Here is an 18,614-nt window from a genome sequence, read left to right on the forward strand (position 1 = left end):
ATGCAGGCAGGTCACAAGCCTTTCTGAGGATAATGTCCCGGTCCTTATAGTGAAGTATCTTCATGAGCATAGGTCTGGGGGGAGCACCTGGTGACAAGGGCTGGGTCGGGACCCGATGAGCCCTTTCAATGGCAAATAGTGGGGTCAGCGTATCCGGGCCAACTTGTTCTTTAATCCAATTTTCAAAAAATCAGTAGGGTTCGACCCCTCCACCTTCTCCGGCACTCCCACCATTTGTACATTATTTCTACGCAGACGGTTTTCCAAATCGTCCTGTTTAGCTGCTATGGCATCTAGCTTGCGAGCGTGTTCAGAGGTGTCCCTCCTAAGAGGAGGTATGGCATCTTCCAGTTCCCCCACACGACCCTCTAGAGCAGTAGTGCATTCCGCCAGCCGTTTCAAATCATGGCTCACTATAGACACATCCTCTTTAATAGTTCCCACTTGCATGGTAAGATTAGTTAAGGACTTGCTGCATTTGGCTATAGCTCGCAGAACATCCTTAAGAGTGGGTTCATCAGGTTCTGGATCCAAGGCCTCAAATTCAGCTCTGGTCTGGCAGGGCAGCTGTGGAGCACCCGCAGTGGCAGTGGAGGAGTTCCCAGCTCCAGCAATATCTGCAGCACTTTCTCCTCCAGAGTCAGGGTCGTCCTCATCAGGGCGGTTATTGTGCCCAGCAGAGACAGTATTCGCCAGGGGAGTGTGTAAATTGCGGGCAAACTTGCCTAACTTAGCTATGACAGCCATGCTATATCTCAAGGTGTCAATTAGCAATAGGTGCTACTGACACATAAAATACCGGCTCTTACTTCACAGAGGCCGGGAACCACGGTGACGCATACCTTCCATCCACGATAATTCCAGGTACTTTCTTACAGTATGTAGGGGTAAGGCAGGATTCACTTTGGTATTTTTATTTCTGTAGTTCTGCTTCATTATAGGAGCAGAACAACAAAAATAATGGAAGCGGCGTTTCAATGAAATTATGGAAACGAATGCCCACCCGATGGACTCGATTAACTATAATGAGATCTGGTTTCCATTAGAAAACCTAGCATTTTACCAGAAAAAAAGCTTAGCGTATACTATTTTGACCCATATTTTTAACAGTATCTGCAATGGAGGTTGCTGACTAAGCCTCCTATGCAGATGTGAACTGCTAATCAATCCCCATCAATCAGAGAGCATACTTCTTCACTGATCATCACATATGGGAGGGTCTTTATTTTGTTCCAGAACATGAGTGAGTGCACCTAATTAGGCTGTCTATTGATGCTCTCATATTTCTTACAGTTGGAAAAGGTTTACATCAGTCAGAAAAGTCATTTTGTCTTGTGTCGCCATAGACCGTAGTTTTCAATTTGTTTTACTGAACAACCAGTATGCCAAACCTGGGCAAGCTGGGCTCCTACATAGGTTGCATTGTACAGCGGACATCACTGGAATAGGTGGAGGGGTTCATTTTTCCAGGCCTTGTGGTTATTTTCTTTTCCACAAGAGCTCATTCAAGACCTGTTCACACTTGATGCCTTTGCATCATTTTTGGCTGCATTTCATTAAAAATGACAGGAAAATTATTATTTATTTATTTTTATTATTTTTTTATGCAGCAAAGCTTAAAGGGAACCTGTCATGTGGATATTTGATTATAATCTAACTAATTATATACAATCATTAACTACTAAAAAGTGCCTTAGATGTATTCACTTACTGGTGTGACAGATGGTTACCTCATAATATACACACAAAGATGCCGCATGCTAATGAGCTGGTTCGAGTCTGGCATGATGTCATTGAGTCCAGCGTATATTTAATTCAGAGCTATAGCCACTCCCCTGCCCACCTGCTGCTGGTTCATATGGAAAATAACTGTCAATCAGCAGCAGGTGGGCGGGGAGAGTCAGGAGCTCATGAATATTCAGGACTCATCATTATCAGCTGGAGCTTTTCAATACAAGATGTTGGCAGATTGACTTGGTTCAATTAAAGAAATTGACCCAGCATTTTGCTAAGCGAATCAGCCACTTATTTATGTTGCCCTTAGTTAGGACACCATAAAACTGACAGGTTCCCTTTAAAGCATATCTGAACTTTCCCCCAAAAAAAGTTTGCAGAATGGTTGTGCTTCTTTGTACAATCATAACCGTGAAGGAATAGTTATGTTTGGGCTTCCCTAATTTTTTTTTCAGCTATATTATTCCCTGTTTCAGAAAGATGCCTAACATTCAGAAGCAGGGGGCGTCTCCCTTCTGTGGAATCCACCAGCACTGCTGTGACACATCCTTTCTTTTACTTCCCACTATGTTCAGCTCTGGAGCCCACAGAACAGATAATGAGGGGGAAATCACACTTACAGAAAGGCAGGAGGATCCTGTGAATTCAGAAGCAGTGTAGAAGCAGTTATTTTATCCGGATCTCAGCTAGCTTTGACACCCCCCTCTTTTTCTCTGTCGTCTTCTAAGTCTGTTACTAGGGACGGATCTTGCCTGACAACAGACACTAGACTCCAATTTAGGTGGAAGTGAGACCCCTAGTGGTCACGACTTTATAGCCTTTTTTTTTAGGTGAATGCAGTCATATTCTTAAATGAAGTGATTAAGGCCGAGTTCACATCTGTGTCAAGCTGATCTGGCTGCCTGATACAGCACAAATGCCAGCTGCATCAGAAACCATTGCATGAAACGTTTTTAGTTCGTCCGGAATCCGGAATTTATGGCGGAAAGCGGCTGGATCACCGCCGGACCTTATTACATTGAATTGGGATCCAGTGGTGAACTATAGAATCCAGCAATGCCGAATCAAAGGGTGCTTTCTGCCGAAAAAGTCTGCCGGATCTGCTGCCATAGATATGAAAGAGGCCTTAGAATTTTACTAGTTACACCATTCTCTATTAAATGAAATTGTGTGAAAGTACAATGACTCTTTAAAATCTGATTAAACCATTGATGTCAAATCGCACCCATGTGTTTATTCTCCAAACCACACCTGCTTTTTACCGATGTAAGCTTCCCTGGTATTTTTTGTTATGAAAGGTGGCAACCCTAAACATAGGTACTTTACTACTTTGCTGTTCTAATTATGACTCTTGTGGGTTTAAAAAAAAAAAAAAATGTTTGCAAAACATATTGGCTCTTTATTAAGTGTACGTACATTTTGAATGAAGCTGTGCTGGAAATCCCTATAAAGCCAGTGGCCAAGAGCATCACTTTGCATGAAAACCAGAGCTGTAACCCCTTTGCTCTGAGCATTGGTTGGATTCCCAGCAGGGTGGATTTGATTTAAATCAAACCGGTTTAAATCGCGATTTAAATCACTAGTAAGTAAGGCTTGATTTAAATCATATTTTTTTACATAAAGATTCATATTTGGACAATTTTTCTGTTGTACTTAGGAAGGAGAAAAATGTGTTTCTTTGGTCATCTTCATCACAGCACATCTCATTCGGGCCACCAGGCCTTGCATTTCTTTGTTGCAGTTTTTGCATTTTGCACGCATGCCTGCCTTACCGATAGGTAAAGGAACTTCATTAAAATATTGCCAAACTGGGTCTCTTTTACGGCCTGCTGCCATTATAGTTTCTTTCCTCCAAGGAAAGAATGTGATAAACCTCAGGTCATGCACACAAAAAGATCCAAAGACTTGTCTGTGAAGGTTCTCATTTATCCAGGTCATGGTATATCTGTAAAGAATAAATCAAGGCAACTGGACATACTGTAGATTTCTTGAAAACGTTTCACTCGTTCTTCCAACGAGCTTTCTTAATTCTGAGTGACTGTACAAAAATTCTGGGAATAAATATGTAACTGAATCAACATCTGGTAATTATACCCAGCATTGGGTCAAAGGTGTTGATTCATTATCCTAATTGGAGTCAGTAGGTGATAAAGACTTCCCAGAAAAAGGTGTCAAGACAGCATTGTATGTGGCAGACAATAGATGTCTAACCCCCCGCCTCTATTCAAGCTTGGCTTCTCCATTTTTACGTAGATTGCCTCTTTCACGTACAATGCTGTCTTGACACCTTTTTCTGGGAAGTCTTTATCACCTACTGACTCCAATTAGGATAATGAATCAACACCTTTGACCCAATGCTGGGTATAATTACCAGATGTGGATTCAGTTACATATTTATTCCCAGAATTTTTGTATAGTCACTCAGTAGTGAGAAAGCTCATTGGAAGAAGTTGCCTTGATTTATTCTTTACAGATGATCCAAAGACTTGTCTGTCTGTGGCTGTGCAGTACTGTGCTCAGAAAGTTTCACTTTAATTTTGTAGTACTCCTTGTCTGCTTGCCTTTTCCTCCTTACACTTAGTTTCACTTTCTTCTTGTGCAGATCTATTCCACTCCAAACAATCAGAAAAATATTGTTTATATTCTATTCACTGAACTTTAAACTTAGCACTGAAGGGGTTGATTCTGTATTTATAGGTTTGTAGAAGTTAGGATTTAGATCTTTTTCTCAACTCTTTTCATGTTATAAATTCAGTTTTGAGAACTCCAAAATTAAACCAAGCATCTGTGATAATATCTTGTAGGCAGAGAAACTACCCAGTAATCTTACAAAAACCTCTGGAAGAGCATGACACTGTGAATAGATTAATGGAATTTAACAAAAAAATTAAACGTATTCAGCCTTATTCTACATAATTAAAAAAAAAAGTAATCTTTATTTCATAATGAAATAACCTATGGATGGTAATATATTTTCCTCAAAAAGCATTTTATATTAAAAAATCTGATTTAAATAAAAAAAAATCTGATTTAAATCACAAAAATCATTGATTTTTATCCACCCTGATTCCCAGGTGGCTGACCCCAACTGATGGTAAAGAGATGGAAATACCAGTGAAAATGTCTGTTTCTGTCAGCATTATACCTAAACTACATGAATCATTTTAGTAGTAAGATGAAAACAAGAGCAGACATAGCCCATATAAACCAATCAAATTTCTTTGCTTGTATAATATCGTTTTTTGCAGATGACACGAAACTGTGCAAAGTAAATAACACAGAAGAGGACAGTATACTGCTACAGATGGATCTGGATAGATTGGAGGCTTGTGCAGAGAAGTGGCAGATGAGGTTTAACATTGTGTTAGGTTATGCACATAGGAAGGAATAATGGGGGGCGTGGCCAAGCCAGCATGGAGTGAGGGCGCAGGACTGCAGTGCTCTGACAAAATCCTGTGAATTATACTACTTGCACCTAGCAACTTCGGGGTTTCTCTGGCTTAGCTCCTGCCTAACGGTCCTCCCTGCTGTTGGGGTCGTGTTACCTGGTTCTGGCTGGCTGTGCTGCGGTGTGCGGAGCTGCGGAGATCGGCGGTGCAGAGGAGGAAAGCAGAGTGATCGGGCCTGAGTGGAGTGAGGAGAGACACTGGGGAGCGCTTTGCCGCACGCTGTACATTCCAGGTACGGTGGCTGACAACTTACCGGAGGCTGCTGCCGACTCCTGCAGAGGTCCTGTGTCCGGCGGCTGTGGCGGGAAAAGCGCGTGTGGCGGGCGCCATCTTGCCAGCGCTGTGTGGGTGGCGGCGCTGCGCTCTGTTCCAGCAGGCAGAGGGTGGCAGTGGACCACCCATTATCCTCCTCAGGAACGGTCTCCACGTTGTTCCCAGACCCTGCAAGAGAGAATCCTTCCTCTATATGAAGGCAGTGGATCGCTGTACAGTGCCTGCGATACTTTAGAGGTGGTGTTGGAGCGTTTATCCCCCCCTGGTGACAGGTCCTGTGAGATTGCATAAAGGGGCATATTGAGTTGCTGCATGAGCGACGTCCCCCAGCAGGTCTTCAAAGTTTCTGTTGTCCCTTTCTATGGGCCGCAAAACGTCTTCTGTGGCTCCATCTTCCGTTAAAAGCTTCATGGACGCCATGAGTCAAACAGAGAAGGAAAATGAGGGGTCTCCAGCCTCTAGTACTTCGGTTGTTGCTTCTCAAATTATGAAGGCTATAGCTGATTGTCAAGCCGCTCTTACATCAAAGATAGATCATCTACAGTCCGACCTTAGCTGTCTACGGCATGACTTTGACAAAATCCGTGACAGAACAGCTGCAGTGGAGCAGAGAGTGAGTGATGTGGAGGATGCCTCCAGGGCGGTTGGCAATGACACCAGGCAGCTGCTGCAACAGGTCCGGAGCCTGCAAGCCAGGGCGGAGGATGCTGAAAACCGCAATAGACGTAATAACGTCCGTATCCTGGGCTTACCGGAGAGAGTGGAGGGGTCTACTCCAGAAATTTTTGCGGAACAACTCATTAAGGAAGTGTTACATCCCATCTCTCTTTCCGGTTGCTTTGTTATAGAGAGAGCACATAGGATTCCAACCAGGCCCTTACCGCCGGGATCCCCTGCTAGGCCTTTCATCATGAAGATCCTGAATTATAGGGACAGAGATGCTATTTTGCTGGCGGCCCGGCAGAAGGGGACTATCAGCTACGAGAATGCCCGTTTGTCCTTTTACCCGGACTTTACTGCAGAGGTCCAGAAGAAAAGAAAGCAGTTTGCTGAGGTCCGAGCGCGGCTGAGGGACAAAAATGTGAAATATGCCATGATTTACCCTTCTCGCTTGCGGGTGCAGGATGGTGAGACGGTCCGTTTCTTTAACACTCCTGAAGAGGCTACTGAATGGATTGAGAGAAACCTGAATGCAAGACCTCATCGCTGATGGACTCTGATATAGCAGGGTAGTTGATGCGAATGGGTACCTGTTTCAATGTTGAATTCCTTTACTGGCAGGACGGTGGGGGGTGGGGGGGGGGATACTTGAGATTTAACGCACCTCTATTACTCCTGCTAGAATTCTTGTCTTCTTTGACATTGTTAATTGATCAGAAGTTTAACCCCATATAGGTTGGCTAGGTGGCAGCACCCTGTATGAGTATGCACTGTTGTAGGTACATTTATATATTTGCATTGTACCACTGAAGTACCTGTTTGGTGCACATGTTCTGAGGGGTTAGGGTAGGTTATCGTACCCAGAAGTTGTAAGTTGGGGGTAGCAGGCTCAACCATGTTTGGTAGGTTTGGGCAGGGTGGGTTGGGGCGGGGGGGAGTGGGAGGGTCAGGAAAAGTATTTGGGTTGGGTTGGGTTTTGATGTGGTTTGTGTGTATGCGTGAATGTGCCCTCACTGGTCGGAGAGTTCTGAATGCTGTCGATGGAAGGATAAATGGCGGTGGTTAAATTACTGTCATGGAATGTTAGGGGTCTTAATGATAAGATTAAGAGGTCTTTAGTATTCAATTATCTGAAAAGGTATAACCCTGACATAATATTCTTACAGGAAACGCACCTGCAAGGTCAGAAAGTGCTAGCCTTGCGGCGTCCGTGGATAGGCCCCACATACCATGCGGTTTACTCGAATCATGCGAGAGGTGTATCTGTGCTGGTTGCTAAAAGTCTCCCGTTTCAGATCATGTCTGTTCAGCTGAACCCGTATGGGAGGTATGTGATTTTACATGCCTGTGTTAGAGGCCTGCAATACCTATTTGTGGGAGTATATATTCCTCCGCCTCTCCGCAGGGAGGTCCTAGATGTAATTACAGCTAAAATAGCAGGTTTCCCGGATTTGCCGCATATTCTTATGGGTGATTATAATGCCACTTTGGATCCTATACTAGACAGAAGGGTTCCTCAGGCCTCACACGGCAATGTCCTATCACATTGGGTCAATACTTATGGTTTGGTGGAAGCATGGCGATACCTACACCCCTTAGACAAGCAATTTTCGTGCTATTCAGCTTCTACTAGCTCACTTTCTCGCATAGATTTAGCTTTTGTTAGTAGAGATTTATCCCCTTACATCAAGTCCAGTGATTATCTGCCGAGAGGGGTATCGGATCATGCCCCCCTCCTTCTGATATTGTCACAGCCGCTGGCTTCAACGGATAAGCAATGGCGGTTAAATCCTATGTGGCTCGAGGTACTGCCTGTGGTGAGCGAAAGTGTAGACACAATGGGGAATTATTGGGCAGAGAATGAAGGGTCTACGAACCCTCTGGTAGAGTGGGATGCTTTTAAGTCAGTGATGAGGGGTGCTTTAATTGCGGCTATTGCAACCCACAGGAAGGAGCTCAATATCAAAAGGATAAAACTGGAGATGGAATTAACTGATAGAGAGAGGTCGTTTGTGCTAGATCCATGCCCTGAGAAGCAAACTCTGTGGCTTGATGCGCAGCGTAGATTTACCTTGCACCTAACTGAATATACTGAGAAGAGATTGTTAAATCAGAAACAAAATATTTTTTCAGATGGGGACAAATGTGGCAGGGCCCTGGCGTACTTGACTAGATCTGACTCTCAGCAAACAGTGGTAGCGGGAGTGCGAAATGTTCAGGGATTATTGTTGAGGGAACCTAGAGAGGTCTGCCGTCAGTTTGCCTCCTACTATGAGACATTGTATGCCTCCAAGATCACATGTTCCTCGGATGAGATTGCTAGTTTCTTAGCAGGGGTGGAGATTCCTTCTCTAGACAGGGAGGATAGGATGACCCTGGCGGCAGACATATCTGACCTGGAAATTGAGGCGGCCATTAGTTCTTTAGCAACTAAGAAAACTCCAGGACCCGATGGGTTTCCTGCAGAATGGTATAAGAGATTCTCTAAGGATCTGGTTAGCAGATTTGGGAAGCTGTTGAGGTATGCGCTGGAAAACGGTTCGTTGCCTCCGTCTTTTTTGGAAGCAACGATCGTGGTGATTCATAAACCCGGGAAGCCGTCCGACCATTGCAGCTCTTATCGGCCTATCTCACTTCTGAATCTTGATGTCAAGATCTTTGCGAAGGTATTGGCGTTAAGACTAAGAGGGGTGATTCTCTCCTTGGTTGGGGTAGATCAATCTGGGTTTATGCCAGGGAAGACCACAGATATTAATTTACGGCGATTATTCACAAACCTTCAGGTTGACCATGATAATAGAGGTATGAGAGCTCTGGCGTCCCTAGATAATGTGAAAGCTTTTGATTCAGTAGAATGGGAATTTATGTGGGCGGTGCTAACTCGAATGGGCTTCCCGGAGAAGTTTTTGCGATGGCTGCAGATGCTTTATAGGTCACCATCGGCGAGAGTCAGGGTTAATGGGTACACATCAGACTCCTTCCCCTTGGGTAGAGGTACTAGGCAGGGGTGCCCGCTCTCTCCCCTACTATTTGCGTTAATCATGGAACCTCTATCGGTACTTATATCCTCCACTTCAGGGATAGAAGGTTGGGAAATAGCTGGCATATCTGAGAAGATTTCATTGTATGCCGATGACATGCTGGTGTACCTAGCGGACGCGGGGAAATCCCTAGATGCTCTTTTAAGTGTAGTTGATCAATTTGGTAGCTTCTCAGGTCTTCGTGTCAACTGGGCTAAGTCTAGTCTCTGTTTGATTGATGCTGTTGACCCAGCTTGTATCTCGGTGAACAATAAACTACAGATCGTGGAACAATTTACGTATTTGGGGATTGTTGTTCATAGAGAGGTGGCAAAATTCTATGATCTTAATATTGCTCCTACAATGCAATCCATCACTCGGAAGCTGGAGGCTTGGGGAAATCTCCCTTTAACTTTGATTGGGCGTATTAATGTGGTAAAAATGATTCTCCTCCCAAAATTGTTATACTTATATAGGGCGGCTCCAGTGTTAATCCCCAAGAGTCATTTTGCTGCCCTGGATAGGGTGATTGCTCCCTTCCTGTGGAACAAGTCTGCTCCCAGAATAGCGAGATCCACCCTCCAGGCATCTTACCTGCGGGGGGGTCTTGCCTTGCCAAATCTGTATATGTACTATGTAGCGGTGCAGCTGAGTTATGTGGCGTGGTGGGTGCGAGCCGATCCGGGGAATCCGGCGGTGGTGTTGGAGGCAGCACTGTTAGGTTCCTATGAGGCGCTTACGAATTTGGCATATAGAAAGGGAGATAGGTCTGTAGCGCACTACACCCGATCAATGGCAGCAGCAGTACAGGTATGGGTGCAATGGGGCCAGAAGGAGAACCCTGAGGAGAGTGGGACTACGTGGTCGCCGTATTTACCGCTGTGGAGAAACAGAGGGCTTCCGGAGCTATTCTCACTGTTGGAATTTGAATTTTGGCCCCAGAAGGGGATCAGGTATCTTACTCAACTGTATGACGGGGGTTTCTTTAGATCCTTTAGCAGTCTGCAACAGGAATACAATTTGCCTAGGCATTGTCTGTATAGATATTTCCAACTTAGACATGCCTGTCAGGCTCAATTTGGGAGGGACCCATTAAGATTGCAGTGTAGTCCTGTGGAAGCGGCGATTAGGAGGGTTCCCTTGGTCAAACCGGTGTCGACGCTTTATGCATCACTGATGGCGCTGCAGGCCTCCCCTCTGGATAAGGCGTTTGTCAGATGGAAAAGGGACTTAGAGGGTTTGGAGGAGGTACATGTTAAAGAAATTAGTTGCACATGGAGATCTACGGTAGTGAGTGCTAGGGATCAGTTAATTCAAGTTAAGTGGCTTCACAGGATTTACTATACTCCCGAGAGGCTGTATAAAATGGGTAAACTGTTAAACCCACATTGTACAAGATGTGGACATGAAAATGGTTCCTTCTTACACATGGTGTGGCAGTGTCCGATTATTCATGCCTTCTGGGAGGAGATTCATACATATATTAACGAGAAACTGGGCTTTCCTAATGTCTGTACTGAGCTTACTAGCTTGTTGGGGGTAGTTAATGAGATTGTTCCCACCAAGTTTGGCAGGAGGCTTTATAGAATTCTTTTATATTACGCTAGGAAAACTATCCTTCTTAATTGGAAACCTCCTAAAAATCCTACTACGCAACAATGGGTGCAGTTAATTAATGCGGATCTGGGTTTGTATAAGTTCGTATATGAGAAAAGAGGGACCCCTGATCGCTTCATGAAGATATGGGACCCCTGGATTGGTGCACAGACTCTGGTATCATAGGTGACGGAATGGCTGTTCGACCGGTGAGGGTGGTGTGAATGTGTGCGTGTATGGGCAGTACTTCTAAGTATCCTCAGGTGGAGTTGGATGGGTATTTTGTCTTATTCTGAACTTGATACTGCTTCTGGCCTACACTTGGGTCATGAGAAGAAGATGTGATTAATCCCATGTATTTGATTTGTACTGGAATCGATGGATGATTGTCTGTATTGTAATGTTGTTATGCTTTGTACGACTTACAAAAAAAAAAGAAAAAATTTGAATAAAAAGTTACTATTAAAAAACATAGGAAGGAATAATGCAAGTCACCCGTCCATACTAAATAATAAAACACCGGGTAACACTGACATGGAAAAGGACTTTTAGTGGACAGTAAACTGAGCTGCAGAAACCAGTGCAAGGCAGCTTATTGCCATGGCCAATAAGATAATGGGTTGCATCAAAGGGGGCACAGATGCCCATGATGAGAACATAGTCCTACCACTTTACAAACCACTAGTCAGACCACACATGAAATACTGTGTACAGTTCTGGGCTCCTGTATACAAGGTACACATAGCAGAGCTGGAGAGGGTCCAGAGGAGGGAAACTAAAGTAATAACTGGAATGGGGCAACTACAGTACCCTGAAAGATTATCAACATTAGGGTTATTCACTTTAGAAAAAGACGACTGAGAGGAGATCTATATCTCAGCAGGAATCCAGGCCGCGGTTCCACGGACCGCTCACGGCCGTGAACAACGGCCGTGTGCATTCGGCCTAATTCTGATTGCCTCAATGGAGTTGGGAAGGAATTTTTTTCCCCCTAAAATGAGAATGGTCTTCTACCTCACAGGGGTTTTTTGCCTTCCTCTGAATCAATTTGCAGGATAACAGGCCAAACTGGATGTCTTTTTTCAGCCTTATAAGCTATGTTACTATGTTCTCTTCTTTACTGTGCTAGTTTTCATACATGATGCAGTATGTTCCAGTGGAAATGTTCTGTTTCAATAAAACCAGTGTACATTTTTCACGTGCTTATTTATTTTCTCTGCAGGGATCAGGATCTTGAAATATACTTTCATGTTATTATATCTAAGGATTTTGGCCTCAAAGTGAATGAAGATAAAGTCATAGTTAAAGCAGAAAATATTGCAGGATATGAAAATTGGAAAAGTGTGGTTTGTGAAATGCATTATACAAAGTAAGTTACATAGGTTATGCTTCCAGTAATATTGTGGATTAACTCCTCTGCATAAGCCTACTTTCACACTGACGTTTTGGCTTTCCATTTGTGAGATCCATTCAGGGCTCTCACAAGCGGTCCAAAACGGATTTGCCTTAATGCATTCTGAATGGAAAAGGATCCGCTCAGAACGCATCAGTTTGCCTCCGTTCCGTCTCCATTCCGCTTTGGAGGCGGACACCAAAACGCTGCTTGCCAAACGGATCCATTCTGACACACGATGTAAGTCCAAGGGGATGGATCAGTTTTCTATGACACAATCTGGTACAATAGAAAACGGATCCATCTTGGCTATGTTACAGATAATACAAACTGATCCATTGTGAACGGATGCAGACGGTTGTATTATCTGAACGGATCCGTCTGTGCAGATCCATCACGGATCCGCACCAAACGGGAATGTGAAAGTAGCCTTACTTTTCACAGAGCAGAATAGATGAAGATTGTGTTCTCATTTGTCCTCTTGCACACTGGACCTTCACAAACAGTATGTACATTGATAGATCTGTCTCATTGCACATGGTCTAGGCTGTAGCCTTGTAGAGGTGTCATGAGCTTTTGAATAAGGCTAGGGCAACACGACAACATGTGTTGCGCGTCAAAAAATGGTGCGATATTTCATGTACTGTATTTCAATAATGTGGCAATGTGACATGCTGCTGCTACTATGACACAACATTAGCAAAAAATTCTACTTTAATAGATTTCTTGTGACTGTTGCAGCATTTCGCATGTGACACCCTTGAAATACATTATATGAAATGTTGCACGATATCACCGTGTAGCTTTCACATGTGGCATAATTCTACACCATAGGCAAATCCACCCCAAAATCTGTGTGTCTTTCACACTGGCGTTTTGGCTTTCCGTTTGTGAGATCCGTTCAGGGCTCTCACAAGCGGTCCAAAACGGATTAGTTTGCATTCTAATGCATTCTGAATGGAAAGGGATCCGCTCAGTTTGCATCAGTTCAGTCTCCATTCCGCTTTGGAGACTGACACCAAAACGCTGCCTGCAGCTTTGTTGGTGTCCGTCCATCTGATGAAACTGAGCCAAACAGATCCATCCTGGCACACAATATAAGTCAATGGGGACAGAGCCGTTTTCACTGACACAATCTGGCACAATAGAAAACGGATCCATCCTCCATTGACTTTCAATGGTGTTCAAGACTGATCCGTCATGGTTATGTTAAAGATAATACAAACTGATTTGTTCTGAACGGATGCAGACGGTTGTATTTTCTGAACGGGTCCGTCATGCACAAAACGCAAGGGTAAAAGTAGCCTTACATGCACATTTGCCACAGCAGTTCTTAGGCAATAAAACCAATAAAATCCACATGTAAAACATGCAGATATTGCAGGGGTTTTGCTACTGCGATATAAAATCATGCTGTAAAATTATGTCACGTGTGAAAGCACCCACAGAGTCTGCAATGATGAATGTTTGCTTAAAGGGATTGTCTCACTTCAGAAAATGGCGTTTATGATGTAAAGAAAGTTAATACAAGGCACTTACTAATGTATTAGAATTGTCCATGTTGCCTCCTTTGCTGGCTTCATTAATTTTTCCATTACATTAAACACTGCTCGTTCCTATGGGTTATGACAACTCTGCAATCCATCAGTGGTGGCCGTGCTTGCACACTATAGGAAAAGGCGCTGGCTTCTCTGGTGCCTTGTATTAACTTTGTCTACATGATAAATTCCGTTTGCTGAAGTGAGTCAACCCCTTTAATGTTTACTGCCATGCATACAGGGAAATAATACTATACTATATGCAAATAGCGACCACGTGGAATACATGGTGGATTTTGCACAGGTAAAATTCCTGAAATCTACCGAATTACACTGACCTAATGCTGTCAGTATAATACATTCCAATCCAGGATTCTAAAGGTAACACAGCATTATAAATCAGAATAAGGCCTCATGCACACGACAGTATTTTTTAGCGGTCCGCAAAACAGAGTTCCGTTGTTCCGTGATCCGTTTCCGTTTTTGTTTCCGTGTGTCTTCCTTGATTTTTGGAGGATCACCAGACATGAAGGAAAGTGAAAAAAAATCTAAGTCAAGTTTGCCTTGCAAATGATAGGAAAAAAACGGACGCCGATGACAATCTTGTCTGCCTCCGTGTTTTTTCACCGTTGTCCGTGAAAAATAAGACAGGTCATATTTTTGGGACGGACTGGAAACACAGACGCGGATGACAAACGGTGCATTATCCGAGTTTTCAACTAACCCATTGAAAGTCAATGGGTCCGCAGAAAATCACGGAAAACAGAACAACGGACACGGAACACAACAACGGTCGTGTGCATAAACCCTCACGGGCAGGGCCCTCTCTCCTTCTGTACCAGTTTGTAACTCATCTTGTTTATGATTAGTGCAAATGTTTGTATTATGTATGTGCACCCCTTATCATATGTACAGCGCTATGGAATGAATGGCGCTTTAATAATAAATATTAATAATTAATAATGAGGCCTAATACTGTGTGATATTGTCAGATCAGCGGAGGCCAAAAAGGGACCTCTCATTGACACACACTGCAAGTTTATTGCATTCATCTTGCTCATGACCTTAAAGACATAGTTGGAAAATATTACATACATCGCTACAAAACATACAGGGTAATTCAGCGCCACAAACCTCTTACTTTCAATGACTTTTCCTTTGATGTAGATGTTCTTTCCTAATCTTCTCCATTCAGACCAGACCACCATGATTTTCTTTTAGCCAGCAGAGTTTTAGTCTCTGCAGAGTTTGACAAACAGACATCTTAGGGTCCATTCACACGTCCGCAATTCCGTTCCGCATTTTGCGGAACAGAATTGCGGACCTATTCATTTCTATAGGGAGGCACGATGTGCTGCCCGGATCCGGAAATGCGGACCCGCACTTCCGAGTCCGCAATTCAGTTTCTGAAGAAAATAGAACATGTCCTATTCTTGTCCGCAATTGCGGACAAGAATAGGCATATTCTATTAGTGCCGACAAAGTGCAGTCAGCAAAATGCGGCACGCACAATGCTGGTGTCCGTGTTTTGCGGATCCGTGGATCCGCAAAACACACACGGATGTGTGAATGGACCCTTAGTTTTCTACTTTTCCATCATCTTCTCACCTTCTGAACACCCTATCCTGTGCCTGCTGTGCTCCCCAATACTATACTGCAGAAGCTGTCCCCCTAGAAATACTAGTACCACACAGACAGTACCCCTTCAATAATTATTGGCACACCGTGCCCTAAAAAATAACTGCGCACAGCAAATAGTGCCCCGGATACTAATAGTGCTGTAAACATGATGTTCCCCAAAAATAATTGTGCTAAGCTGATACTGTGCCAGGTTGCCACCCACATTAATAGTGCTCCCCAAAGTCTCACTGATAGAATTATCTGCCAGAGTGCACTTATACTTAGTGTTAACAGTGCCCCCAATAGTAATAATGCTCCCATTAAACTAATACTAGTAATAATGCTCTGAATACTCCCCCACTAGTAGTAATCTTCCTTATTATGTGTGCCAGTACAAAAATACTCCCTTATATTGTGTTTTCTAATACAAAAGTTACCCCTTTATAATGTTTGTTAGTACAAAAAATACCCCCTTATAATGTGTGCCAGTACAAAAAATACCTTTTTATAAGGTGCGCCAGTGCAAAAAAATACCCATTTACAATGTATGCAAGTACAAAAAATCCCCCCTTATAATGTGGGCCAGTGTAAATAGTCCCTTATAATGTGGGCCAGTACAAGAAATATATACCCTTATAATGTGCGCCATCACAAAAAATGCCTTCTTATAATGCGTGCCAGTGCACAAAATGCCCTATTTAGTGCCCCAAGTAGTTTCTCCTATATTCCTCTTCCTATGGTGGCCCAACTGCCCAACAGCATGGTGCCAAATAAAAAAAATAATTACCTCCATGTGGTTGGCAGCGATACACTACAGGCCTCCTCTGGCCTTTGTCCCCAGATGTATGCTTCCTGGCTCTGTCACCGCGATGATGATTGGTATTTAACGCCTGTGCCAGCCTGTGATAGGCTACAGATACTGTGATAGGCTACAGATTAACTAATTGAGAAGAATGTATTTCTCTGCTTATAAAGCTAATATATATTGCTGGTTTATTTACAGGCACAATATATGATTAGAATGAAACCAGTAATATCATATTGAGAACTCAGTTTTTTCTATACTTAGAAATATAATACATAAGTCTGTAGCCTGGAGGTAGGTGGTCAGCCTTGCATCAAGAGATCCCAGGTTTAGAATCTTGTGAGAGACTTTGAGATGTTTTTCTTCAGATTTTTTTTTTCTTCCTCATTTAACCCATAATGCATGTCTATAGCCTTATCATACTGAAAATGTTTTTATGCTTAGAAAGCTAATCCTATATTGTGAATAAACAGGTTTTGTGTTGGTTTGCCAGTCAGCCCTATTCAATTTAATGAAGCAGAGTTGCAATACAAGACATAATGTATCAACAGGTTTTGTTCGGTTTTTTGAAAGAAAAAAAAAGCTATCTTTTGCTAATCCTGAAAAGTGCACTGTTTTTGCTGTGCTTTATTTACCTGACTTTCAGCCTTTTCCGGGATGAGGGAGGTGGGCATCCTGGACTGCCATGAGCCCTTTTGGACTGGAATGGTTGGCTGGTTGTGACCTTCTGTCTGTGAACTTGCTACGTATACCCATATATTATGTATTTTTTTTTTTTTGCACTGTGTATGTTGCATGTGACATTTATTGTGGGCTTAGTCTGGTTGCTATTATATACTTTGTTTGATTGGTGATATTTTTTAGTGGTGACAGCAAGTTGGGGCCTATGCTGAATGATGCAACATAATGGGGGATGACAGTGCCATGTTGCTGAAGCCTGCAGTATTGAACCCTCCATACTGGAAACTACTAAATTGTATTGATCCTGCCAGAGAGATTATTAAAAATGGGTGTGTCCTATAGAGTGGTTGTTCTCTTGCTTGAGAGACTGTTTCTGCACATTGCTCTAGAGCCCAAGAGACAGAAAGCGGGTCCAGCAGCTTGACACAAGTTGCATTTAGGGCCTTTTTTTCCATAGGCCAAGGAGTAGGTCAATTATTGTGTTCGAACTTTCATTCAGACACTCATTCCTGATAATTGGCCCAAAGCAGGGGTGGATTGGGAATTTAAAGTGGCCCTGGAAAAAAGCCTAAAAGTGGCAATATGTTGTAGGTGGGCCTAGATTGACAGAAGGTGAGGCCAACATGAGTAGGCAGGATCAACTCAAGTTGGTGGGGCCAGAAATACCATAGAGGGAACAGTATATTGTGCTGCAATTTTTTTATTTGGCTAAGTGCAGCACAGTAGAACCAATAATCTTCATAGAAGCTGCCCCTCTGTGGTGTCCTGTCGTCTTCCTTTTCCTCCATATCTAATTAACCACCTCAGCCCCCCTAGCTTAAACCCCCTTAATGACCAGACCACTTTTTACAATTCTGCACTACACTATTTTCACTTTTTATTGCTCGGTCATACAACTTACCACCCAAATGAATTTTGCCTCCTTTTCTTCTCACTAATAAAGCTTTTATTTGGTGGTATTTCATTGCTGCTGACATTTTTACTTTTTTTATATTAATCGAAAATGACCAAAATTTTAGCAAAAAAATGACATTTTTCACTTTCTGTTTTTCAAATAAAACTACATTTCTATATAAAATTTTCTCTAAATTTATTGTTCTACATGTCTTTGATAAAAAAAAATGCAATAAGTGTATTTGGTTTGGGACTTTGGGTAAAAGTTATAGCGTTTACAAACTACACTACGTGCAGAATTATTAGGCAAATTAGTATTTTGGAGTATAAAAATATTATAGTGAGCACTCGATATCTGTTGCTATATAATCAGGTCCAATTTATAATACAATATTTATTTATTATATCAATTTATCACAATATACATAATATGAAGTGGGACAGTATCAATTATAAAATATAAAATATAAAATGCAAAATATAAAATATAAATATCACAATCTGATAGAGGTATTGCGGTTTGTTAGTAATATCGGATGTATAACTTAAAACACATCTAAAAGTTCAGTTTTATATCCTTATAAACATTACACCTTTACTCAAGGTGTCTCAATCATGTAATTGCGCTATTGGGGAAATATTCACAGTCCTATGCGGTATATCTGTGAGTATAGATTTCAATGTTACTCACTATTTAGGGTCCAAATTGCACGTGTCAGCCCGTGGTGGCGTCCCACCACAGGTCAGTACACTCACCCGGTTTCTTTGTAATATTGTGAGGGGTCTTCCGATGTTTAATATCCGCAGTGTTGTCACGGAACTTGAAGATCTGCTCACCGCTTGCTTTTATGCGCCCCACGTGTAGCTGGCGTTCGATGTTTTTACCTGCGCTACACGCAGTCAGGGCGTCAGAGGAATCCTCACTCGATACTTAGTTCGAGGCTCCTGTGG

General features: G+C 42.8%; 1 protein-coding gene across 1 annotated transcript in view; it reads left to right on the forward strand.

Annotated features, from left to right (window-relative positions):
• Window positions 1-18,614, forward strand: part of RNF213 (ring finger protein 213) — a 355,180-nt gene that overhangs the window by 59,437 nt on the left and 277,129 nt on the right. The window contains 1 exon segment of the mRNA XM_044281121.1: window positions 11,955-12,101. Coding sequence (XP_044137056.1) covers window positions 11,955-12,101 — 147 coding nt within the window.

The sequence above is a fragment of the Bufo gargarizans genome, chromosome 2 (genome assembly GCF_014858855.1).
Source record: "Bufo gargarizans isolate SCDJY-AF-19 chromosome 2, ASM1485885v1, whole genome shotgun sequence".
NCBI classification, from domain to species: domain Eukaryota; kingdom Metazoa; phylum Chordata; class Amphibia; order Anura; family Bufonidae; genus Bufo; species Bufo gargarizans.